Source organism: Triturus cristatus, chromosome 1_2 (genome assembly GCF_964204655.1).
Source record: "Triturus cristatus chromosome 1_2, aTriCri1.1, whole genome shotgun sequence".
Lineage (NCBI taxonomy): Eukaryota > Metazoa > Chordata > Amphibia > Caudata > Salamandridae > Triturus > Triturus cristatus.
In genome coordinates this window covers 467833371-467861236 of record NC_140580.1, presented here as the reverse complement: position 1 = coordinate 467861236, position 27866 = coordinate 467833371, and the positions used below count along the sequence as shown (strand labels likewise).

The window sequence follows — 27866 nt, the reverse complement described above, 5'->3', positions numbered from 1 at the left end:
AGGCATGAAGGTGTAAGTTCTGGAGGTGGGGGTGTAGAACCTGCCCCTGTGACTGCGAGAGGAGGTCTGCCCTCAGAGGGAGACAGAGCGGAGGGCACGAGGAGAGGTGGAGAAGATCTGTATACCACACCCTTCTTGGCCAATCCGGGGCGATCAATATGATTTGGGCGTGGTCTTGGTGAATCTTCCTCAGAACCCGAGGAATCAAGGGTATGGGAGGAAATGCGTAAAGGAGATGTGAGTCCCATCTCAACTGAAATGCGTCCCCCAAAGCTCCCTTCATCGGATACTGGAGACTGCAGAATGACGGGCAGTGAGCATTCTCGCGAGTGGCAAACAGGTCCACCCGAGGAGTTCTCCACGTCCGGAAGACGTGACAAACCACCTCCGGATGGAGTCTTCAGTCGTGGTCGGCGGAGAACTGCCGACTGAGACTGTCTGCACGCACGTTCAGAACCCCGGTCAAATGATTTGCCATCAGACAAATCTGCTGATCCTGAGCCCAGGACCAGAGACGCAGAGCCTCTCTGCAGAGACAAAGCGACCCCACTCCTCCCTGTTTGTTGACATACCACATCGCGGTAGTGTTGTCTGTCAGGACTTGAACCGACTGACCGCGAAGGGAAGGGAGGAAGGCCTTGAAATGAAATGAAAATATTCTTATATAGCGCATGGCTACCCGGAGGCATCCCAGCACTGCGGAAAGGCGTTGAGGAGGAAGCAGAGTTATGGAAATAGCCAGGTCTTCAGTTGTTTGCGGAATGACAGAAGATCAGCTTCCTTACGGATGGAAAGAGGAAGGGTGTTCCAGAATTTTGAGGCGTTGTAGGAAAAAAGGCAAACTCCTGGTCGAGCCCTTCTGACTCTGGGAACTTCTGCTAGATGAAGTTGGTATGAGTGGAGACTTCTGGTGGCTTTGTAAGGTTTGATAAGGTTTTTGATGATGGGGGGGCCTTTGTTATGAAGGTTTTTGTGTGCGATACAGAGGGCCTTGAAGTGTATTCTCTCCTGTATCAGGAGCCAGTGGAGTGTCTTCAGGGCAGGCTTGGCTGAGCAGCGGTTATTAGTGCCTGTGAGTAACCTGGCTGCCGAGTTTTGGACAACCTGTAGTTTGGAGATGACTGAGCTAGGCGCGCCCTAATAAAGGGCATTGCCATAGTCCAACCTGGATAGGACGAGCGCTTGAACCAAAAGCTTTCTGGAGTGGACAGGCAGAAGAGGGAGTACTTTCCGTATGGTACGAAGCATACCATAGCAGGTGGCGGACGTTTTTCTTGCCTGAGTTCTAAAGGTGAGATCGTGGTCGAGCCATATGCCCAAGCTTTTTATTTCCTGTTTGGGCAGTGATGCAGGCCCCATACACAGTGGCCACGAATTATTGGGGTTGAAGCTTGTATGATTGCCCAGCAGCATGAGCTCGGTTTTATCACCATTAAGCTTGAGGTGGGAGGAGCTCATCCAGCTGGTGACTTCTTTAAGACATGAGCAGAGGTTTGTCGAGGACTGCTCTTCCTGGTTCAGGGCCACAATGAGCTGGGTATCATCTGCATAGGTGACCAGTTGGATTTCAAAAGGGGCAACTACCTGTACTAGTGGGGATATGTACACATTAAAAAGAGTGGGGCTCAAGGAGGAGCCCTGAGGTACCCGCATTGGAGAGGTACTGGTTGGGACCGGATGTTGCCTTCAAATACCTGGAAGAATCTTTCTTCCAGGAATGATTCCAATCAAGACAGGGCTTTGCCTGTCACTCCCACATTTTTGAGCCGGTGTATCAAAATACGGTGGTTCACTGTGTCAAAGGCTGCACTTAGGTCTAAGAGGATGATAGCTGAAGAACCTCCTGCATCAAGAATCTTTCGTGACTCCTCCACCACCGCTATTAGTGCAGTTTCAGTGCCCTGGCCAGGGCGAAAGCCGGTCTGGGAGGAGTGGAGCAGATTGAAGGTCTCAAGGTGCGCGGAGAGTGCTTGGTTGACGTATTTTTCTGCGACCTTGCTGATGCCGGGGAGCAGGGAGATGGGGCGATAATTGCCCAATTCTGTGGGATTCAGGTGGGGTTTCTTTAGAAGTGCCCTCACCATGGCGTTTTTCCAGTCCGGAGGGACTATGCCTGAGGCTAGGAAGGCATTAACTAAATTGGTAATGGGAGTGATAATTGTGGGCATTGCTAGTTTCAAAATATTAAAAGGGGCAGGGTTGCTTGGGGAGCCGCTTTTTATTGAATCTAAGATATGGGGGAGGAGTTCCTCAGAGAGAGGGGCATATGTTTCGAGGTGACTGGTATTGTTCTGAGGTTCCAATTCGGGGAGTTCGGGGATTTGATCAGTCTTAATAGGTGGGAGAAGATTGAGGATATTTTTAATTTTAGTGTTAAAGAAGCCTGCCAGATCTTCACAGTGACGGCCGGTAGGGGGATCGGGAGTTCGTAGGAGTTTTTTTACGATCCAAAATATTTCTTTGGGGGAGTTAGAGGATGATTGAAATTTTTCCTCGTAGTAGGTGGCCTGTGTTGCTCTAAGTGCTGCTTTGTAGGATGTAATGGATGTTCTACAGGCTAATTTTTTCTCACTTGAGAAGTCTTTCCTCCAAGCTTGTTCCAATTTTTTACATTGCTGTTTCAGTTTACGGAGGTCGGGGGTGAACCAGGGGAATTTGTAGGTTCCGACTTTTTGTAGACTGCTTTTACGAGGAAGTACTGCATTTAGTGGGCTTCCGATCCATGCGCAGAGCTTTCTATTGGCAGTTGTGGGATCGGGATCATGGGTAGGTACGGTCCATTCCAGTTCACCGGTCCAATCCTCAATGCTAAGCTTGGGCCAGTGGCGAGCCAAGGTGCGAGATGACAGTAGGTGGGTGTGCGTGGAGGAAGGGTGCCATGAAAAAGGGATTAAGAAGTGGTCTGACCAGGGAAGGGGGATTGGATCCATTCCTTCTAATTCTGCAATGTTTGAGAAAATAGGGTCGAGAAGGTGGCCCTTCGAATGGGTGGCGAGGTGGTTCTTAAGATGCATCTGGTAGGATGCAAGATCCTGGGTAAGGTCAGCCGACACTTTGTCCGAGGGCTCGTCAAAGTGTAGATTAAAGTCCCCGAGAAGATTGAAGTTGGGTGATGTGCTTGCAAGGTTTAGAACAGATTCGCGAAATGAGCAGCAGAATTGTCCATGAGCTCCTGGTGGGCGATATAGAAGGATACCAGAAAAAGTAATTGAGGGGGTGAATTGAATAGAGAAATGGGCATTTTCGCAATCTGACAGGGGGCTATCTAGAATGCGGCAGACTAATTGGTCTTTGTAGACAATAGTGATACCTCCGCCCTTGCTGCCTGCTCTGTCTAAGCGTTGGATCAGGTAGCCCGGGGGGAGCGCTTGAACCACATCAGGGTCTGAGATAGGTGACAGCCAGGTCTCTGTAAGGAACAGAACATCTATTCCTGTATCATGTAACAGAATGGAGATTTCTACAGCATGTTTTGGCAGAGATCTGCAGTTCAACAGAGCCATGCTAAGCTGCTTCCTTGTGGGTGGCGAGCTGTTTAGCATGGGAGAAGTTTGTATGAACAGTGAGGGCAGTTTCCTTTGAGTGTTTCAAGGGAGATGGGGTAGGTACAGGTTACGTTAGAGGTATCCCTGATGTGAAGCAGTTTTGCCCTTGAGTAAAGTAAGGAGGCTGGGGGGAGCGGGCCAGGGATCCTGTGCCCTGAGCCCGGTCTGGCTCGGACGGGCGCAGACGGGCTTGCCTTTGGCGCGCCACCGGCGCGTCCGCTGTGCGCTCCGCTCTGCATTGTCTTTTATGTGGTGGGTAGAAGAGGAAACTAGACCGCCAACCTTAACCGGAAGTAGACTCCCTCCACTCAATCGGGATTGGGACCCGTGGTGAACCGGGGAGTGAACCGGAAGGGCTGCGGCGGTGATAAGCGAAAGGCTGCGGTAGTTTCCTTGCAATCTGCAGGTTTTTGTAAATATTTTCAGTTTCTGCTGCTAAAACGAAATTGGTGCACACATATCAAATTGACAATCAGAGAGATAAAAACAAGCGTGGAGAAGCGAGCGTCATCAGCTAGCGCCAGGCAGAGTTACACAATTCTCACAATGTGACTACCTTAACGCGTCCGCTGCGCGCTCCGCTCTGCATTGTCTTTTATGTGGTGGGTAGAAGAGAAAACTAGACCACCAAACTTAACCGGAAGTAGACTCCCTCCACTCAATCGGGATTGGGACCCGTGGTGGACCGGGGAGTGAACCGGAAGGGCTGCGGCGGTGATAAGCGAAAGGCTGCGGTAGTTTCCTTGCAATCTGCAGGTTTTTGTAAATATTTTAAGTTTCTGCTGCTAAAACGAAATTGGTGCACACATATCAAAGTGACAATCAGTGAGATAAAAACAAGCGTGGAGAAGCGAGCGTCATCAGCTAGCGCCAGGCAGAGTTACACAGGTCTCACAATGCGACTACCTTAACGCGTCCGCTGCGCACTCCGCTCTGCATTGTCTTTTATGTGGTGGGTAGAAGAGGAAACTAGACCGCCAACCTTAACCGGAAGTAGACTCCCTCCACTTAATCGGGATTGGGACCCGTGGTAGACCGGGGAGCGAACCGGAAGGGCTGCGGCGGTGATAAGCGAAGGGCTGAGTTAGTTTCCTTGCAATCTGCAGGTTTTTGTAAATATTTTAAGTTTCTGCTGCTAAAACGAAATTGGTGCACACATATCAAAGTGACAATCAGTGAGATAAAAACAAGCGCGGAGAAGCGAGCGTCATCAGCTAGCGCCAGGCAGAGTTACACAAGTCTCACAATGCGACTACCTTAACGCGTCCGCTGTGCGCTCCGCTCTGCATTGTCTTTTATGTGGTGGCTAGAAGAGGAAACTAGACCGCCAACCTTAACCGGAAGTAGACTCCCTCCACTCAATCGGGATTGGGACCCGTGGTGGATCGGGGAGCGAACCGGAAGGGCTGCGGCGGTGATAAGCGAAGGGCTGAGGTAGTTTCCTTGCAATCTGTAGGTTTTTGTGTAAATATTTTAAGTTTTTGCTGCTAAAACGAAATTGGTGCACACATATCAAAGTGACAATCAGTGAGATAAAAACAAGCGTGGAGAAGCAAGCGTCATCAGCTAGCGCCAGGCAGAGTTACACAGGTCTCACAATGCGACTACCTTAACGCGTCCGCTGCGCACTCCGCTCTGCATTGTCTTTTATGTGGTGGGTAGAAGAGGAAACTAGACCGCCAACCTTAACCGGAAGTAGACTCCCTCCACTTAATCGGGATTGGGACCCGTGGTAGACCGGGGAGCGAACCGGAAGGGCTGCGGCGGTGATAAGCGAAGGGCTGAGTTAGTTTCCTTGCAATCTGCAGGTTTTTGTAAATATTTTAAGTTTCTGCTGCTAAAACGAAATTGGTGCACACATATCAAAGTGACAATCAGTGAGATAAAAACAAGCGCGGAGAAGCGAGCGTCATCAGCTAGCGCCAGGCAGAGTTACACAAGTCTCACAATGCGACTACCTTAACGCGTCCGCTGTGCGCTCCGCTCTGCATTGGCTTTTATGTGGTGGCTAGAAGAGGAAACTAGACCGCCAACCTTAACCGGAAGTAGACTCCCTCCACCCAATCGGGATTGGGACCCGTGGTGGACCGGGGAGCGAACCGGAAGGGCTGCGGCGGTGATAAGCGAAGGGCTGAGGTAGTTTCCTTGCAATCTGCAGGGTTTTGTAAATATTTTAAGTTTCTGCTGCTAAAACGAAATTGGTGCACACATATCAAAGTGACAATCAGTGAGATAAAAACAAGCGTGGAGAAGCGAGCATCATCAGCTAGCGCCAGGCAGAGTTACACAGGTCTCACAATGCGACTACCTTAACGCGTCCGCTGTGCGCTCCGCTCTGCATTGTCTTTTATGTGGTGGCTAGAAGAGGAAACTAGACCGCCAACCTTAACCGGAAGTAGACTCCCTCCACTCAATCGGGATTGGGACCCGTGGTAGACCGGGGAGCGAACCGGAAGGGCTGCGGCGGTGATAAGCGAAGGGCTGAGTTAGTTTCCTTGCAATCTGCAGGTTTTTGTAAATATTTTAAGTTTCTGCTGCTAAAACGAAATTGGTGCACACATATCAAAGTGACAATCAGTGAGATAAAAACAAGCGCGGAGAAGCGAGCGTCATCAGCTAGCGCCAGGCAGAGTTACACAAGTCTCACAATGCGACTACCTTAACGCGTCCGCTGTGCGCTCCGCTCTGCATTGTCTTTTATGTGGTGGCTAGAAGAGGAAACTAGACCGCCAACCTTAACCGGAAGTAGACTCCCTCCACTCAATCGGGATTGGGACCCGTGGTGGATCGGGGAGCGAACCGGAAGGGCTGCGGCGGTGATAAGCGAAGGGCTGAGGTAGTTTCCTTGCAATCTGTAGGTTTTTGTGTAAATATTTTAAGTTTTTGCTGCTAAAACGAAATTGGTGCACACATATCAAAGTGACAATCAGTGAGATAAAAACAAGCGTGGAGAAGCAAGCGTCATCAGCTAGCGCCAGGCAGAGTTACACAGGTCTCACAATGCGACTACCTTAACGCGTCCGCTGCGCACTCCGCTCTGCATTGTCTTTTATGTGGTGGGTAGAAGAGGAAACTAGACCGCCAACCTTAACCGGAAGTAGACTCCCTCCACTTAATCGGGATTGGGACCCGTGGTAGACCGGGGAGCGAACCGGAAGGGCTGCGGCGGTGATAAGCGAAGGGCTGAGTTAGTTTCCTTGCAATCTGCAGGTTTTTGTAAATATTTTAAGTTTCTGCTGCTAAAACGAAATTGGTGCACACATATCAAAGTGACAATCAGTGAGATAAAAACAAGCGCGGAGAAGCGAGCGTCATCAGCTAGCGCCAGGCAGAGTTACACAAGTCTCACAATGCGACTACCTTAACGCGTCCGCTGTGCGCTCCGCTCTGCATTGGCTTTTATGTGGTGGCTAGAAGAGGAAACTAGACCGCCAACCTTAACCGGAAGTAGACTCCCTCCACCCAATCGGGATTGGGACCCGTGGTGGACCGGGGAGCGAACCGGAAGGGCTGCGGCGGTGATAAGCGAAGGGCTGAGGTAGTTTCCTTGCAATCTGCAGGGTTTTGTAAATATTTTAAGTTTCTGCTGCTAAAACGAAATTGGTGCACACATATCAAAGTGACAATCAGTGAGATAAAAACAAGCGTGGAGAAGCGAGCATCATCAGCTAGCGCCAGGCAGAGTTACACAGGTCTCACAATGCGACTACCTTAACGCGTCCGCTGCGCACTCCGCTCTGCATTGTCTTTTATGTGGTGGGTAGAAGAGGAAACTAGACCGCCAACCTTAACCGGAAGTAGACTCCCTCCACTTAATCGGGATTGGGACCCGAGGTAGACCGGGATGCGAACCGGAAGGGCTGCGGCGGTGATAAGTGAAGGGCTGAGTTAGTTTCCTTGCAATCTGCAGGTTTTTGTAAATATTTTAAGTTTCTGCTTCTAAAACGAAATTGGTGCACACATATCAAAGTGACAATCAGTGAGATAAAAACAAGCGCGGAGAAGCGAGCGTCATCAGCTAGCGCCAGGCAGAGTTACACAAGTCTCACAATGCGACTACCTTAACGCGTCCGCTGTGCGCTCCGCTCTGCATTGTCTTTTATGTGGTGGCTAGAAGAGGAAACTAGACCGCCAACCTTAACCGGTAGTAGACTCCCTCCACTCAATCGGGATTGGGACCCGTGGTGGACCGGGGAGCGAACCGGAAGGGCTGCGGCGGTGATAAGCGAAGGGCTGAGGTAGTTTCCTTGCAATCTGCAGATTTTTGTAAATATTTTAAGTTTCTGCTGCTAAAACGAAATTGGAGTACACATATCAAAGTGACAATCAGTGAGATAAAAACAAGCGTGGAGAAGCGAGCGTCATCAGCTAGCGCCAGGCAGAGTTACACAAGTCTCACAATGCGACTACCTTAACGCGCCAAACGTATTACTCGTAATTCCAGAAGGTTGATGTGAAGCAACCTGTCCTCTGGAGACCAAAGACCCTTGATCTCCAGATCCCCCAGATGCGCACCTCACCCTAAAGTGGAAGCATCCATTATCACTGTGGCCACCGATGGAGGTAGATGGAAGGGATTTCCTTGAGACAGATTGCCCTCCACGCTCCACCAAGACAGATCCGCCGCAGCTTCTCTGAAGATCCTCACAGACTCCCTGAGATCTCCTTTGTGCTGATACCACTGCCTGCGGAGGCACCACTGGAGCGCCCTCATGTGCCAGCGTGCATGGTTGACCAACAGAATGCAAGAAGCAAACAGACCGAGCAGGCGAAGGAACTTCAGGACTGGAACGACCGCTCCATAGTAAAACAAGGGAATAATTTCCTGTATGTCGAGAATCCTTTGTGGAGGTGGGAATGCCCAACACACAGTAGAGTCCAGTACCGCCCCTATGAACAGGTTGCGCTGAGAGGGCACCAGGTGAGATTTGGGCACGTTTATCGAGAAACCCAATTTGTACAACAGCTGAGCTGTAACCTGCAGATGATGAAGCACCTTCTCTGGCGACTCCGCTTTGATGAGCCAGTCGTCCAGATAGGGGAAAACTGGAATCCCCGACCTTCTGAGATGGGCTGCCACCACTGCCATCACCTTCGTAAAGACTCGAGGTGCAGTAGTAAAAACAAACGGAAGGACCGCAAACTGATAATGTTGTGACCCTACCGTAAACCGGTGATACTTCCTGTGCGACTTCAGGATGGGGATGTGGAAATAGGCATCCTACAAATTGATCAACACCATCCAGTCCTTCTGATGCAGCGCTTGAAGAACCTGCGCAAGTGTGAGCATCTTGAACTTCTCTTGCTTCAGAAAAAGATTCAAGATCCTGAGGTCCAATATTGGACGCAATCTGCCGTCCTTTTTCGGAATCAGGAAATACCAGGAGTAGCATCCCTGACCCCTTTCCCGCTCTGGGACCACCTCTATCGCACCTTTTTTTAGTAATGTCAGGACTTCCTCCAGCAGAAGAAGAAGGTGGGAGTCCTCCGAGCAAGTACCTTGGCAAAGAGGGTAATTTGGAGGGAATTCCCGAAAGGGAAGGGTGTACCCATTTTCTACAAGATCTAGAACCCAAAGATCTGTAGTAACCAATTCCCAATCATGAATCCAGAATGGTGGATCTAGGGCTGCTTTGCAGTGGTGGGAGGGGCTGAGGAGGAGGAGGAGGAGAGCTGTCAACCTCGAGTGCGACCTCTGACTCTGCAGCTCTTATACAGAGTGTTCTGCTGTTGCTGCTGCTGGGGCTGTCTGTATAAACAAAAGGATGACCTTCCAAAGCCCCTGTATCTCCTGAACGAACCCCTCGGCTGAGATTGAAGGCCCAAAGATTTAGCCGTGGCCTTACTCTCCTTAAATCTTTCAAGCGCAGCATCCGCTTTTTTGCCAAAAAGTCCAGAGCCATCAAAAGGCAAATCCAGGAGTGTTGCCTGCACATCAGGGGAGAACTCGGAAGATTTGAGCCACGCACTCCTCGTGACAACAGAAGAACCCATGATCCTTGCGACCGAATCAGCTGTATCCAAGCCGCTTTGGATAACCCGACGTGCAGCCGCTTGGGTATCCGACAGGACCTAATTAAAGTTCATCCTATCCTCTTCTGACAGCTTTGGGGCCAATTGCTTAGCTGAATCCATAAGAGCATGGATATAGCGGCCCAAAAGACAGGTGGCATTCATCGATTTTAAGGCCATACTGGCAGAAGAGAAGACCTTCTTCGCCGACTGGTCTAATTTCTTCGCATCCCTGTCACTCGGGACTTGGGGAAAAGCACCTGTAGATTTTCTGGAACAGGCAGCCTGAACCACCAGACTCTCCGGAGATGGATGAGATGTTAAAAAGTCTGTGTCCCCTGGAGCTGCCCTATACCTCCTAGCAATGACCTTAGAAACTGCAGGAGCAGAGAAGGGCTTACGCCATACTTCCATTACAGGTTCTATAATGGCGTCATTAAAAGGGAGAAAAGGCTCCGATGCAGAGGAAGGGGAGTGTAGAACCTCTGTCAGGATGTAGGCTTAAACTCTGCAGATGGCAACTGCAGATCTAGAAGTTCAGCCGCCTTCTTAATAACAGCGTGGTATGGAGCCACATCCTTTGAAGGAGCATCAGCAGGAGGGGTAATCTACCATTCAGGCGACAAATCCAGGCCACTAGCCTCCTTCAACTCATCAAACACATCGTCCGACTCCATCAGCTCACCTTCTTCTACTTCCTCCATCAGGTACCTCTGTTCCTCCAGCACCCTTTGGGCCTCCCTCCTAGATCTGATCCTCACAGGAGGAGTCGGCGGCGCCGTGACCGAATCCGACGGCGCCGGCATCGAGCGCGGATCCAAAGGAACAGCCGGCGTCGAACGAGGTCACATCGGCGCCGGTGAAGAAGGAAGCGGCGTCGATGTCCTCAGCGCCAGTAGATGCCAAGATGGCGTCGCCGGAAAAAATGGCATGAAAGGAGCCTGAGGATAAGCTTGGGGAACCCCCAAACTGAAGGCCATAGGACCCATAGGACCCGAAGGTGCACCAGAGGGGTACAAGGCTCTGGAGAAGACTCCATACATAGCATTAAGATAATGCGACGGATCCTGACCTGGGGCTGGAAATGATGGATATGGCTCAGGCATCACCGGACTCGGGCCGACCTGCACCGACGGTGGAATCTGCAGAGCCGATGGCTCACCCGGAGCTGGAAGCTCCTCAATCGGAACAGGATCGAAGCCAGGGCTGGGGATGGAGACGGCATCAGAGATGGAGCCGGTGCCGGAGAATGCTCCGGTGAAGCCACAGGTGATGACAGGCCAACAGGAGAATCAGGAACAGGCGAAGGAGACACAAAGTCCTTACGGCGTCGGGAAGGCGATGTCGATCTCGGAGCCGTCTCCCTATCCGAGCGATGTCAAGATCCATGCCTCTTCTTTTTCTTGTGCTTCTTGGACTTAGAAGCATGTCTCGAAGTCAACTTAGACCTCGATCTTCTCCTGCCTCTTTTCTCCTTTTTCATCCTGGCGATGAACAATTTAGCTTCCCCTCTCCTTTAGAGTCTTTGAGCTCATTTTGCGACAGGAAGAACATCCATCCACATCGTAGTCCGATGAAAGACACCAAACGCAGTCTTCATGCGGATCCGTTATTGACATGTGCTTACCGCACTCACGGCAAGGCTTGAAACCAGACTTCTTCGTCGTCATTTTCAGCTGAAGACAAGAAGAGAGAAAGAGCCAGCAGAGAACAAAGTATCAAATACAGCTACAGAGAGAGTCCCGAAAACCGTTAGCGTCGACGGCGCGGAAAAAAGGGATTTGACGTCATCACGCCAACAAGGTCTTCTTATGGAGCAGGTGACGTCAGTGGAGTCGCGAGCGGAGCCGTGTCTCTGTGAGGTCGTCTTCGACCTCATCGGCGTGGACTGCTACAAAAGTTTCCGAATGTTGCTGGCGCAGGGGATATTTCACAAGGTGAGGAATCCACTGGCAGATGTATCCATCAGAAATGAATTGCACTAGCATTTTGGGATACACTATTTTGTGAAGCCAACAGATGTGCTTTGGTTTACAGCCACAATTATCCTGACCCTCAGTACAACTAAAAGGTAAAATTATTACCTACTGGTGGTCGCCAGTAGGTAGTTATAGTTAGAACCTAGTTTCCATAGGAAAAGTGCTTTTTGATTTGCTAATAGCTTTGGCGTCGTTTGATGAATTTTCGCGAAAGTTTTCCAAAACAAAGTCTATCCAGGTTAGCTACTATCCTGAAAGTTTGGGGGTGATTCGTCAAGCGGGGGCTGAGAAAGAAGGGGGGTCCCAAAATGTGTTTTTCGTGTGTTAATTTCCATAGGAAAGTTTGAGACAGGTTACAGCCTGAACTGCTGAACGGAATTACACCAAATTTGGTAGAAAGGTAGCTCTTGGTTCAGAAAGCGGCCTTTTTTTAAAATGGTGTAAATTCGTTCAGTAGTTGCTGAGAAATTTGAAAAATAAGAGTCAAAAAATCAATTTCCCATAGGAAACTTTAGGCAAGGCTACAGCCCAAACTGCTGAACGGATTACCCCAAATTTGGCAAAAAGGTAGTGCTTGGTTAAGAAAGCGACCTTTTGTTTTTTTAAATGGTGTAAATCCGTTCAGTAGTTGCTGAGAAATTAAAAAAAGAAAAGTTTCGATATCTAGGGCAGCGGTGGATTCGCGAACCCTCCCGACCACGAGCTTCACTGTGATTGGCTTCAAAAACTCCAAACCAGGAAGTGTTGGCAGCCATCTTGTGACTCGGTAGAGCCGAGTCACAAGAAAACAGAAAAACAAAGGTGAAAAAAAAAGAAAAGGGGGCAGGGTAGAAACATCCTGACTCCCCAGGCCTGCTCAGGGGGTCCCACAAGGGACCCCCTGAGCAGGCCTTTTTTTTTTATTTCGTCGAAATTCGCACTGGGGTCGTGAATCCCGCTGAAATTTTTTAAAAAATGAAGCGCTGGCTCCTGCGCTTCATTTAATTGAGGCCCCAGGGTGGGCCAGGTCCCGGGGGCATTGCCCAAAAATATATGCAGGGGCCCCCGCAACCCCATGGACCGCCACCCCCCGGGGCTTGCTTTAAATAATGTGCGGGAGGGCACACGTCCCTCCCGCAGCCCCGGGGACCACCACCCCCAGGGCTTGCTTTAAATAATGTGCGGGCGGACACTCGGCCCTCCCGCAGCCCCAGGGACCGCCACCCACCGGGGCTTCCCTTTTAATGTCTGGGGGGCCTCCAAGGACCCCCAAGCCACAGGGACCGCCACCCCGGGGCTTTAAAAAAACAATGATGTCACTGACCATGTCATGAATGATGTAATATGTGACGTCATGAGCAGTGCATTGCGGATGCGCGAGTTATAGTTAGCTGAGCTGACTATAACAGTGGAATTTCTATGGTTTTGTAAGAGTGAAATGTCCAGCTAACTATAACGTCCCTGAAACCTATGGTTTTTTCAGTGAATTTCGAAGGTTTTTTAAATGCTAATTTCTAACTATAATGTACCTAAAACCTATGTTTTTTTCAGCCAATATATATATATATATATATATATATATATATATATATATATATATATATATATATATATATATATTACCTCAGTGATATATTGCTTGTGTTGGCGAGGTGCAAATCCATAGTTCTGATTGGCATCTGACGCCGTAATAAATCCCCTTTCCTCCTTAATAACTCTGCCACCAATTAACCAAATTGCTCCAAATTTGAGGGACGTAGTTCAGCACTCAATCCTTCAGTGTGTGCTATATTTGGTGCAAGCCGGTAAACGGTTTAAAAGTTACAAGTTGATCAAAACACTTAACTTTTTTAAATAACACAAGTATTCCCATACAAACACAAATATTTCCAAAACCACGGAAGAAAGGACCACCAGACTTTAACGGGTATGCAGCCTCTGTTGTGCTTTTTCTTGTTTTGGTGAAGATTTTCCCAGACTTTCCGGAGGCACAGGCAACAAGTACTGTCAAAGCCAATAGGCCTGACCATAACATACAGGTGCATTTTTTTATAATTTAATTTGTGATTTTATTGCAAGTACATGCCACAAAAAGAAAAAGAAAAAAAGAAAACATTGTACCTCCAACACGTGGCTGGCATGTGCTTCCAATACAAATTTTGATAACAAAAATACCAAGCCCTTCAGTGGAGCCATGCATTTGTTTATTATTATTATTTGTTACGGAGATGAGAACAAAATGACTTCCTAACCAGATATTCAAATCTCAGGCAGCTACAATGTAACATTGTCTCTCTAAGACTTAAAAAAAAAAGAGAGAAAATAAATTACTATTTCATTTGTGGCACTCGAATTACATCTAAAATAACTAGTTGGTATTTAAAATCAATATAAAAATTAAAAAAGCATTCTTTGAACCATCTTTGTCACTGGAAATAAAGGAACTATTTTAGGTCAATTGGAACAATGTGTACAGGCTTCATGCAGACAAATTGGAAATGCCACATTCTGTATGATGTGATTGATGGGTTGAAGCAAAACATGGACTACCATATTTAATAAACCAATGGCTGAAGCCTGCTTATCAAAAGAGCCTCTGTACACGTTTCTTATGTATGACTTTTTTGGAAAAACAATTTGGGCAGACAGCTAAAGTTGTCTCAAAAGCCAGATCTACCCACTGCTGCATTATATATCTCCTATAAAAATAGTTGTTATCAAATAACGTAAGATTAGAGAAATCTGCATCTACTAGTTAATCACATGCACACTAAAAACTACTTGTACCCTCCTAATGTTCAAGAAGACTGAACAGAAATATTTTTTTTAAACGCATAGTAGTAAAGCTGATGCTGCAGAATGCAAAGTGTATCAGCCCACCACTTTTGCAGATCTCTCCCAAAAACTTTAGAGATTTAAACAAAATGGGCCTTCATCCAGGGGTGGCCGACATGGCTCTTGGGTGGGCGGGGGAGCAGTCACGTGAGGGAGGGGGGTGTAGTGGGATGCATTTTTTAAAATAAAATAAAATAGAATTTACCTTGCTGCCACTGCCGAGTCCCGCGTCTTCTCTCCTGCTCATCTGTGTCCGACTCCAGGTCAGAACAGATAGCAGGCTGCCAGGCTCCCACCCCTAAGCCAATTACAATGCTGCAATTGTGATTGGTATGAGCGACGTGACACGGTGCTCAGCCAGGGGCTGGAAGGGTGGGCATGTTCTCCATGCAGGCTGTAATGCAGCCTGTATGGAGAGCAGGGGAGTGTGCATGACTGTTTTGGGCGGCCCAAGAGGAAAGACCAAACAGTCATTGTGCACAGGAGTGTTCTACAACTCCTTCCCTGCAGCTCCGCCTGCCCCCTCACACACTGCCACAGCAAGAGGACAAAATAAAATGATAATAACATTCTGTTATTATCATTTTATTTTTACCTTTCTTTGCTACTCCTGGCAGTGTGGTGACGCTCCTCCGCCTTAGCGGAGGAGCCGCCACTGCATTCATCCCCACAAAACTTAGCATAGTCTGCCCAGATCAGGGCGACTGGGAGCCCTGAAATAACCAAGTTCTCTAGTGTTGCACAGAAGCTAGGTGCCTACTGCTTGACTCTAGCCTTTGCATACGTGTGGGAGGGCAATCCTACATTTTCACAAGGAATGCCAACAATCACCCCATGGGATAGCCTAAGTTTAATTGGACCCTCCCAGTGTTGCCTACGAATGGGAGAGTTAATAGTGCTCCCCAAATTGAATTGACCAATACTTCTAACTGTATTATCCAAGGACAGGAAGGTTTATGTCCCCCAACTAACAGGATCAAGGATGGGGGAGGATGCTGTGGCCTCCCACCTGCAAAAGTGTGGGGGTATTTTATGAAACATTCCTGCTGTGCCCAAGGACAGAGGGAGTATTAACTCTTGCATATGCTGCATTACCCAAGTCTAGTGGTGGGGGTGATGGTATACCTCTGCCTTGACTAAGGGAGCGAGCTTAGTAGCCATAGCCCTTGTGTAGAGTGCAATAAGTACAACACCCCACCACCTTGCCCATGGGCAAGGGAAGGGACATTCTAACAAAAAAACTGGCTTATACCATGCATGCATTTCCAAAGATGGCACTGATTAAGCTGACAGCTGACTCGCTCTGTGTCTTGACAAATGCGGCAGTCCTTGGAGAGCAAAGCCAGCTCCTTTGTGCTGTATGTGGCATTTGCAAAGATGACACTGGGCCAGCAGTTAGGTGTCCCATATCTGCCCGTGGTAAGGTGGGAGAGAAGGCGCACCCCATGCTCCTTGGGCAAGGTGAAGGGCGTTCTAAAGATACTAGGGGTAAATTACAAAGTACTACCGCTGTCTGACAAAGCTGGGGTAGAAAACCACAAATCAACTAAAGCACACTTGGGCAATTGGGAGGGGGGAGGAAATAAATGAAACCCACGCCGCCACTCCCCCTAAAGCAAAATACATAACCCCCTCCTTGGGCAAAGCGAGAATAAGGAGAAATTAATCTCCCACCCTTGCCCAAGTCTTCATGTTCTGAAATATTTGGAAGATTGCATATTTCTCTTGAATACAGGGAATTCAGTTCAAGTTAGATTTGGAATGAAGGGTAAGTGCTCCAAAGGCTTTGAAATAAACAAGGGAGTGAGATAAGCCTGCATCTTAACCCAGTTACCATTTAATAATTTTATTAATGGCATGGTATCAACTCTTATCCCGGTATCAACTTTAATCTCTGTATGAAATAATTTTCCACATGCCTGGGAAACTGCTAATGCGTCTCCTTCAGGGCCAGACTGGAAACCCAGAGCAGCCCTTGCAATTTGGGCAGATCAGCTCCCCCACCCCCACCCCCAGGGGAAGGGGGGTGCAGGTGTGAAGCACTGCTGCTCTTCTTACTGGGGGCCGATATTGCAGCACTACTGGAAAACTGGCCCCAGTAAAAAAATCGCCCCCCAATGCTACAAAACCAGCCCCCACCCTTCCAGCCTCCTGGGAAAACACTTGATGCCCACTACAACCAATCCGGCCCTGGTCTCAAATGACATAGCCCACATTGCCCACACTTACAATTCACATCATCAGCACTTAATATATTTGGAAAGTATTTTAAGCAGAAAAACCTTGATATAAATGAGAAAAAAAGCAAAGTTCTGATTGTGGGGATTGTGTATTTTGTAAGAAAGTAATTCAAGGTGATGGTAAGAAGCCAGATATAGTGTAAAATTGAGACGATTTAGTAAAAACAGTAATTGGCACTCCCTACTGGCCAACAAAACCATTGTTTTAGCAAATACTTCATAAATTGTGTCCCTTTATAACATCGTATCTGGGAGCAGGTGTCTTTATCGCCGATCCAGAATTTCCAGGCTAAACCTGAATGTCATAATTTCACAAAGGGGAACTTTGGGGTTATTCAAATGTTAATTCACTAAAGACACCACACAATGGCTTCTTGTGTAAAATTACCCGCCTCCTTACATCAACAACTTTGCTATTACTGCAGTGTGATTTATGGGTAAATTATATTACTGGTGTGGCAGCGTTGAAAGTAGTGGGGTTTTCAGTCAGCCTTGTTGTCTAACTAAGCGACAATTTTCTACCTGCACACGCACTTTTGTAAATTCAGACTGCAATAATGTAAGCCCCTGGGTGACGCAAGTAAAAGAAGAACAAGTTACTTACCTTGGATAATGCTCTTGATGGTGGATACTCTAGATGCACATTTCTTACCCTCAGAAAAGCCCCAGCCACTAGACAGGATCCAGAGATTTCTCCTAGCAATGCTCCTTGCTATTAGGTGGCGATGTATGGCTCCGCAGTGACTCTATACCTCCATCAAACCGAAGGAGGGGAGCTACTTGTAAATCCCTTCCCTTCACACTGATGTCAGTTTCTTGTGTCTTTCTCCTGCTGTCCCCTCAGACGCAGAGCATAGAACAAATTGTTTGAGGCACTGTGCTGAATTACTAACTTAGGAACTTCACAGAACGGAGAGGTAGGAGAGCAATGAGGAATCTGCAGTGACACAGCATCCATCATAAAGAGTATAACCAAGGGTAAATAACCTGTTGTTCTGATGAATACTTCTAACCATAGCATAGATACCACAGTAGGACCTCTGAAAGGTGGAGAGTCTGGCGAGTGAACTTAAAACAATATGTCCTGCAGAGCAGAGCAGGCTAGTTGATTTTCCCTTGGGAGATATCAAAGTAGTAGTGTTTCACGAATGTAGGTACTGACACCCACACCACAGCCTGGCAGATGTCTTAACCAGGTACCCTGCACCCAACCCATTGTAGAGTCCTTGCCTCTTGTATAATAAGTCAGTAGTCCTTCAGGGGGCTATTTCAAGGCCAATGAGTAGCAGATTCTGATGCAGAGGACTTGTCGTATGGCTTGTACCTCAAGCAATAAAACTGTGTATTTGTTGGACAAAATAAACATCAGGATTGTGCCTGCTTGATTCCGCGCACAACCTCAAAATATGTTGGCCTATGTCCCTGCTCTCCACAGTGCACCATCTGCACCCCTACCCTTACAGGGTAACAAATGCGTGTGCAACCTCAGAACATGACAACCCTGATTCCCCATGGAAATCGTGATAACCGATCTGGACCTTTTTTGTTTGGACTCTCATGCATGCTCAAAGAAGTACACAAAAAATACTCAGCAAAGCTTTTCAATATTTATTGAAGCATCGTGATCCGAGCATAAAATATGCGCACCATGATAATTAGTAGAATGAAACAGATTTGCGTAATTAGCATTGCAAGAACAGTGAAAAAGATGAACATTTCCACCATTGTGCTCAGACAGTGAATATATGTGGGCATATGAGGACTGGTAGAGTATCCTCCTACCTAGCACTCCCTAACCTAGTCTTGCCTAGGGTGGGTGATCTGCCAAATCCCTGCCAGGGTGAACTAACTCTCCATTATCTCTGGGTAAGTGTCATCAGGCTGTCTGTCTTGGTGTAGAGCTGAACATCCCTCATGTTGGTACGCAGGAATCAGCTAAGCTGGAATTTTGGCATGTAGTGACCCCGCAGTGTCAGCTGGGTGCTCCACTGCCTAAACATGGAAGTGGTTGTGTATTTATAATCACAAACACCCATGTGGCCATGTCGCAACCCCTGTCAGACCACAATTGTTTATTCTAGTTGGATAGCACAGTCACCTTACCAAAAATAACAATGATGACATTCTGCGTAGTGCACTTTATCTCTTGTACTGAATGTTGAAGGTGCCATGAAAAAGTGCCCACAAAGTAAAAATATAAGCAAAGCTGATTCAGAGAACGTTATCCTGCATTGTCACACATGCAAATGTATATCAAAAGGCATTGTGTGCAAAAAGAGAAGGCAACTTAAGAAACATGAGCATGTAAATGGCTGTGTTTCTTACTATAGTTCTTCGGACCACATGACAGACTATTCACTTTGATAGGGTCCTCTCCTGGAATGCCTAGGCCTTTGTTTTGGAAAATACCAAAAAGAGCTGGCTATACAGGTGATGGCCCTTTGTGTGATTGATGTAAAAACTCAGGGTCAGCTGTGGGTTGAAAAGATGGAGGCTCTCTTCCTCTTTTAAGGAGTGAGGCAAGCCAGAAAATAGTGTCAGAGTTATTGACTGGCCAACTCGGAAGGGAGTTGTGACCAATTTTTCCAAACAGAAAATGGTGTAAGGTGGTTCAATCTAGCACAGGACAGATGTAATGACAGTGAGGAAGGTTGATTTCAGTCTTGAGCCATAAAGGGCTGCTGAGTAAATGCTTGATGGATGTGGAGATGAGAAATGTCAAGACCAAGTTCAGGTTCAATTGTAGCGTAACAACCGGTTTTTTACGACGTACCTGTGTCAAACCATTTATAAAATGCATCACAACAGGTGACTACAGCTGGTAAGGTAAACACAAAATGACAAAAAGGGCTGGCAAACAACCTTTCTCCATGCCCACCACAAGATGTTGATAGGCTAATGAAAGAACAAACAAAAGAACATTAGAACGTTGGTCTTCTAAGGGGCCAGTACTATGAGCACTGGATGAGGCAACACATTTGTCCAACCAACCCAGCATAGACTGGCTTTGTGCAAAGGTGTTTGGCCATCAGGATACATGAACTACCTCAGTCTGTACATCAAGCACATTTTGTTGCCACTACATAATCTTCAAACATAGAAGTGTAGGTTGTGGAGACATGGATGCTAAACCCTGCCATGTGTCTGAGACAAAAGGTCCACAAGATGGAGAGGCCTGATTGGAGGATAAATACGCAGACCCAGGAGTTTGGGGTACCACACTCTCCTTGCCCAGTCCGAGGCAATGAGAATGACTTGAGACCATCCTGCCATGATCTTCCTAAATATTTGAGGCACGAGAGGTAGCAGGGGAAATACATACAGGAGTCCGTCTTTCCATTTCAGCTGGAATGAATCTCTTAATGAATGCCTTGGAGAAAAGTCCAACATGCAGATGTGCTGACACGGCTTCTTATCAGCTGTGATGAAGAGATAGGACTAGGGCATATCCGAAGTCACCCCGGGATTAAAAAGCCACTTGCAAGCCACCAGACGATGCCCGCTAAATTCATCAGCTTTGGCATACCCACCAGGAAGATTTTTTGCAGGACCAACCACCTTCAGAGGAGTAGGACCTTCTGGCATATCAGGACCCCACTTTGCCCTCATTGTCACAGTAGGACATGGCAGTCGTATTGTCTGTAAGGCCCTTCACTAGCTCCTCTTTGATGAATGGCAGATAGGCTCTCAGGGCCAACCAGAGACCTTTGATCTTCCATTCTCCAAGATGATGCCCTCAACTCAGCAGTGACATGTCTGTCCCCACTGTGAACTCTAGGTGGGAAAGGGGGAGTGATCTGCTGCAAGTCAGGTTGGCGTCTACCACTGCAGATCCTGTGACATCTCCCCAAGATCTGATTTGAGTCCAAGAGTAAGCACTAATGGTGTTCCAAATGGTATCTGTGAGTCCCCTTCATGGCCCAACAGCTCTGCAGATGCAGTGTCTATATGAGCCCAGAGCAGTTATTTGGCTGCATCCTGAGCCTCATGACAAACAGCATTTACAGATCTAAGAGCTAGACTAGTAAAACAAAAGATTCTCTTTCTGAAACCTTCAAGCCTCTTAGATGCCCTATCTGATTAATCATTCGGAAAGGAATTTAGATTGACCTTACTTGTTGAAGTTTGAAGAATCAGCCTATCCGGTGAAGGATCTTGGTTAGAAGTTGTGGGTCATCAGGAGCTGGTCTATGTCACCCAGCGACAGGTTGATTGACTGGCGGGCAGAAGCATGGCTTAGACCACGTAGCCAGTAGAGTAAGGTGTTCATTAAATGGCAAAAATTGCTCAGATGAAGGTGGCACTGGTTGAAGAATGGAAATAAATACATATGTTTTCGTCTCAATAGTGGTCAGCTCCAATTCTGGAATGTCAGCTACACTACAAATCAGCACCTTCCTCAGTTATTGACTAAAGTAGAGAGTCTATCTCAGCTCCAAAAAATATGGTTAGCCCAGTGGCATTTAAGAAATCTAAATACAATGCATCATAACTATAATCAGGATACAGCAATCTGTATCTGTATGAAACTCAGGAGAAGCAGACCGTAAATGCAGGATCATTACAGTTTCAAGACACATCAGGGAAGTGCGACCTTAATCATAGCTCCCTTAGGCCTTCTCGCTAGACTTAGCTTGGCAGGATGAGGTAGAGTCCGGAACAGTCTTCTTACGCTATACCCAGACTAAGGCTTACTGAAAGACTTAGAGCAGGAAGTGAACTTTTCGCAGGAGAAGCCTCATAACCTGGACCACAATCGACCCTGCAAACTGGAACGGGAATGGAACCTTTGCTTTACTGCAACCACTTCTTAGGTCTGGCAGCTAACTGTTTATCCTCCCGCTCCTGAATTGCCTTAGGCCCCAACTCAAAGATGTGCAACAAGTGTGCCCATATTTACCCAGAGCCAAATTCACCACAGGCATACTTCATGGGGGTCCATGACCCTGGTCATGGACTCCCATGAAGTAGGCCTATGGTGCTTGGGATGCTTCAGATCGGCTTGAATGCAGTCATTTTCAATTGGGACATCTTTCCTTAGCCCACTGTGAAAAAAAATATTTTTTTGAAGTTGTTGGAAGAACAACAAAGTTGGATGCAGAGCTCCAGTTCTATGATGAAGGACACAGAAAGAAAGAAACTAACCGCATGCGCAGGGGTGAGGTATTGTTGTGCCTCTGCACAATCCTTTCAGGAACAGTATGGAGCCCCCCTGAGCCAAACGGTGCCACCTACTAGCACACACGAGCACTGCTGGAATAACTCTCCGGATCCAGTCATGCACCTAGGGATATCTATATGCGAAGGAAACTGTGGTTAGAAGTATCCATGAGAAATATTGATCAGCTCGCGTTTGACACATTTATGGTTTGAACCTAAGACTTGCAATATGTCGGACAGAGCTTTAGTGATTATTTTAGGAGTCAGTATATCTTCTCATTCAGAACAGAGTCTTAAACTCTTCTGCGCATCAAGCTTATTTTTATTCAAGCCATTTGATGGCACTGAATTGGGCATTACGCTCTCTCTGCATTTAAAATTGAGGTTAGGGATTTTGAGATTTTCCCTTTAATGTTTTTTGTGATTATCTATCTTGAAAGAACAGTATCTGACGGAGTGAGCATAGATATCATTTTTTTTTTCATATACCCTCTCTATCTTGTATTTCGATGAGAATTTTAAGACCCATAGTACATGACAGAGTGTGAGAATACGTATGGAAGTTGTAAAAGTATGGAACTATTTGACTGATGTTAAAATGCTATATTTTCTAACCAATCATATGCTGGAAACGCAGTCCAAAAATGTTGGGCCTTTCTTACTATGTCTGCATGGTCCATTGTTCGGGTTGCAAATAGTTTTATTTTAGGCCAAAAGAAGCTATATTCTCTATTTTATTAAAATAATTAATTGTGTATACTGATCATACATTAACTTTATGGAAAAAAATCAGAATAAATCATGGTTGACTGATTGATATACTCTCACTAATAAGAATTGGCAAAGTCAACAGATTTTTTGTTTGTTTGGGGAATTGTTTGCTAATAGTCAAACGATATTTGTGCGTTGTAACCAACTGTCCTAGAAAGAAAATTTCATAATGAGGCAAGATGATGGCCTACAGAATAGTGAAAGATGAGCATAGAGGCCCTTTGATGAACAGAATACATGAACAGTATTTACAGTACCCTCAAATAAGTGTGCTATGGTACACACAAAGTAAATAGTACATTTAAAAGACATGTACAGCTAAATATTGCTTAGCAGATACTTCTGACAAAGGACTCTTATTTTCATTGTATCTTTAAAAGAGCTTAGGTGTGTATACCTTCTAAATAAGAAAGCTGTCAATGTATCAACATTGTGTTGGCGTGACGACAGCAAAGTAAAACACTAGCAATTAGAGAATTGCACTTTCTCTTCATAGCATGTTACTGTATCCAACAATCACAAAACAGCAAATAAAAGTGTTGTATCAGTTAAGTAAAAACTTTAGAGAACACACACAGTTTCTCAATTACAATCTTGATATCATGCCACATCTGGAGTCTACAAAAGGACTACTCAAAGCTCAATCAGCAAAATCTACTGCAAACATAAATGGGGCATTGAAACCATTCCCAAAATGCTATTGCCTTGACAGTCCATCTGAGCAATGGAAAAACATAAAAACACATGAAAGCCAACTGCTAAACGAGGTTGATTCAATAGCCCCTATCTATCTGTGCTTATCCTACTTATTGACATGAGGTTTCCAACAGCTAAACCTATATGGAGCCATACCTAAACACAAACAGCAATGACTGAAATACTTGACTTAACCTTATCCAGTATGTGACATCTAAGTATTTCAGCCTAATTGGTGTGGATGCTGAGCCATAGTGACTTAAACCCAATAATGAAGAACAAAGTTGGAGATCCTAGTGTTTCCTCATTCACAGGGGGCATGTCATAGCAGTTCCAGCTGGACTTTCCTTTTTTAGACTGGTCAAGACTAACTTCTATGCGTATTGTGTAGGAACAAAATCCCACAGCTGTCTGAACCAGTTGTTTCACCTGTCCTGTTGCTCTTTCAAAGTTTCCCTTGATTTCTGATTTATCAATGTGGACACTTGTGTTAGTGCCTGTCTATACAGAACAACCAGAGGCATGGGCACCCACTGGAAAATGGAGGAGAGGGCTGTAAAATGGTTCACCTGGCATTATCTTTCATGATGGCTCATCTCTATGCTGAAGGCTGATGGCTGCTGGTGTCAGTGACTCTCCTATTTGGGGGTACTGTTTGGCTGTATCACAGGGGGAAGGCCTACCAACACCCATGTGTGAAAGTTCAGTAACCTTTGTAAAAGAGGGCTATCACACAACAATATGTACTCAATTGTTAGATATGCAGGAAGACTTGATGTCATTTCAATGTATGCCATAACAACCATAACTATTTTAACATGGACCAGCAAAGGAGGTCTGCTAGGTATGAGAGAAAATGACCGCATCAAGAAGTTATCAGTGAAAACTACAAAGAGACAGTATTGATAAAGGACGCGTACAGATTGATTAAATGAAAAGATGGTACATAACAGAACTTCGAAAGGATACTATCTTATTTATGTCCTTACAATAGCTGCAAGGCTTTCTGAAAATGAAACTATTCTCGAATACAGATAACTGGGAGATCCTCTAGAACCTGCCAATATGTGGTAGAGCACAGAAAATGTCAAGTAACAGGACATTTCTTCAGCTCTGCAACATAAAAAATGTGGAAATGACTGGAAGGTGTTATATGTTTTCTATCACTGTGCAACTGGAATCCCTAAGGCTGCCTCAGGGTGGTTGGATCAAACCCTTGCCTTCTCAATAGCAAATCAATTAACCCAATGGCCCATAGCAGTTGTAATATGCAAGTGTGGATATGGTAAGGGTATGGTAAAAGGACCCACATGGTGATATCAAGAATGTACTTGACACTCTATAGGTTTACATGTGGGTGTTGATGTATATTCTGTGTGTATGAGGTACTGTAGTGCCCCTTTTTGTGGAGGGTTCCCAAATCTTTCCTTATCCGGGGATTCTAGTCTTCTTAAAGTAGTCCTCTCTATAGGATAGGGAGGTGGCATGAACCTGAAAGAGTGAAAAGTAAACAGATCAGTCTATGTGTATCAGCCAGCAGTGGCCCACCCACATTTTGCCCTCTCCTATAACTCCCCCTTCCCTTCTGCCCGGAAAATAGTAAAGTGTTCAGCTCTGCTTCCACCTTGATATGACTGGCGCTGGCCTGTTCACAAAGAGAAAGACTTGGAAGTCACCTTCTGGGAATCTCCACTGACTAGTGATCCTTAGGGTAGACCATTATTGATGCCATGCAGCCCAAATTAATCCCTAGCTTTTGTCCTGTGATCAACCCTTTTCTCATCCCTTTTATAAAAAGGCATCCAACCTCCCCCTCCCAATAACTATGCTGAATGTCTTGATGTGGGTATGCTTGGACTTGTGTGCCTTCTCTTGAGCAGGAGCCTGGAGGGGTGCCAGAACAGCTGCCTTTGCACTTCCTGGCCCAGTCTGCTATTTTACTCACAGTGACAAAACACCATCATACTTGCAATGCTGTTCCAGAGTCCAAGGCTTCAGTTTTCAATGGGACAAAAGACAAGGAAGTTAGATCTGAGCTGAGAGAAGCTACAGCAACTGATTCCTAAACTCATCAGGTTGAGGTGGCCTCTGGCATTGCTGGGATTACTGTCTCATGCCTCCAGAGCACATTTCTCTCCTTTTATGTGCGCAACCTGCATAGCCTGTGTGTGTATGTATAAGGATACAGCAGAGAATTGCAGGGCTGTTCAGCAGCAGCGGCCATTTCACTGAGTGATTTCAAATAATTTCCAAATATACAATGTTCAATGATGATACAGACCTCCATTTTCAGTATGTTCCTAATGTGGCTCCTGCGGCCCGACATGAAAATCACCTCCTCACACCGGACATCTGAAAGTTTAAGTTCAGAAGGACCTTAATGATAGGGCATGCCCAGCTATATAGCATGGCAGGGAGTCTCTCTAGCATCTAGGACTTAAAGAATGCACTGGTCTATTAGCGTTCAACATTACACTCACAGCCACAAGCACACAGGGAAAAATGGTGATTGAGGAACAGTACAATCACATGGCTGTCAATAGGAGGTTGAGCAAAAGCATTGCACAGTATAGCTGAACCAGCAGAATTAATATTTAGCAGGATTTGATTAACGGAATCATACGGAATAATGCATGAGAAAATAAACCACCTACGAAAGAGGTTATTCTTTTTCCTAATGAAAGAACTGATGGAGGTGCAGCGGTCTAAAAGCCACCGTGAAAGAAGCTCGATTGGACATATTTCTCTCTCTCTCTCTCTCTCTCTCTCTCTCTCATCGAGGCTAGGCACTTTGTGGTGGTGAGCAAAATGTCTGAAAATACTTTTCATCTGATTATTATAACAGAAAATAAGCAATATTATCACCTTGAGGGGATACCCACTACACTGAGCAAGTAAACCACTGTGAAATCTTTTGATAAGACATGCAAGAAGAACAAGCATTTGCAATGCAATCGGTCACGCCTTTGGGACCTTATATGTATTTAGCTATGCAGCATATTAGCCTGGGATCTGAAACATCTACTGTTCTTTAACATGGAGGGAAAGTAAGCACCAAACTGCGTGACTTGCCAGGTATGGGAAAATATGGAGAGAAATATTGTCTTTCAGCGGGAAATGGTATAGTTCAAAGCTCTGTTTTTAATGTAAAAGCAGAGCCTTCAGTGGTCATATCACTGAAAATAGAAGATTTGATAAAAATATTAATATCTAATGATGCTTGTGGAAGACAATTTCTATGGACTGGAATCTAGAGAATGCTAAAGTGAATCTGGTATTTTACTGACCTCTGCTGGTCGTTTTCTATCAAGACAGATTAATAGAGGCAGTTGAACAGAAAAAAAAGTCCCTAAGTGGAGGCAGACAAGTCCTAGGGCTGATCTCCAGAGCCCACAAAGTACATACACATATAAGTATATACTAAAGTATATACAAGAGGTCTCGAATGGTTGATCTAAAAATTGAGTTCCTATTTGTATTTAACACCATCAATCAAAGAATGTGAATGTTTTTGGGGAGGAAATACAGAAATAATGAAGGGCACAAACAAGCTGAGGTGGTACTAATACTATTATACTATTATCTAGTTACTCCATAAAGGAAAAAGGAAAATGGCCAATCAAAAATGTTTCAATGTTAATAAATGGGCAAGAGTCCAAGAAATTAGAGCACAGAAAAGGGTAAAAGCATAGTGTGTAATGCTCTGAGTATATTTTGTCTCCCCAATAGACATTTCAATTGCTGGCAGCAAATCTGAAAATGTCGTACAAGCAAACAATTGCTCATCTTGGGGCAGATATTATGCTTGTAAGACATAATTTGCAAAAAGTCTTATGTTTCATGAGAAACACCAAACAGACAACATTAGTTATGGAACAAAAAGCAATAGGTTCAGAGACCGTAGAGGAAAAAATATAGGCATTCTCTACCACAATTAATGTTGGCATTCTCTACCACCGTAAAGGGGCAGGCTGTATGCGGTAATTTCAGGAGATGTTCAAAGAGTAATTTGACTATAAACAATTTTTTGTGATACAACAATTGACTCTGCCCGTTAAACAGAACTCCCAAAAGGGCTGGTTACTGACAATGGTTGCTAAGGTGGTAATCTCTAGATATTGCAATACAGTGCAATGGGGTCGGGTGAAAAACATGGTTCAATCACATTAAAGTTATGATACCAAAATATGGATTTGTAGATTACATAAAAGATTGTAAACACACGTATTACCTGTATGTCACCCATTCAGGGTCTTCTTCAACAGGTTTTGCAACATAGCCAATAGGATGTTTACTTTTATCTTCAGGAGGAACAGGGTCGTTATTCAGAAGACAGCCTTCTGATCTTAATAAATGAATGGTTGCCTAAACCGGAAAGAGACAGATTTATGTTACTTACCAGTTCAATTGCTGTGCTAGTACAACATTACCATTGCCATCAATTGATTAACTGACAGATTAATTCAGTGGGAAAGAGTGAAGGTCTAGTAGATCTGGGTTGTAATAGTTCAAGAAAACTATTAACTGCTCTTTGAAATTAGTTAGCCAAAATGCCACTTTCAACATTTTAAAGGATACAAAATGCAAACAAAAGCAATCCTAGTAGTACAAATGCCTACTGAGACAAGCCACTGAAGTTGTGAAATCCC

The 27866-nt window shown here is 45.7% G+C and overlaps 1 protein-coding gene across 1 annotated transcript in view; it reads right to left on the bottom strand.

Moving 5' to 3' along the window:
- Positions 1-27866, bottom strand: part of CFAP46 (cilia and flagella associated protein 46) — a 1240276-nt gene that overhangs the window by 816922 nt on the left and 395488 nt on the right. The window contains exon 18 of the mRNA XM_085606190.1: positions 27449-27582. Coding sequence (XP_085462316.1) covers positions 27449-27582 — 134 coding nt within the window. The remainder of the gene's footprint in view (positions 1-27448; positions 27583-27866) is intronic.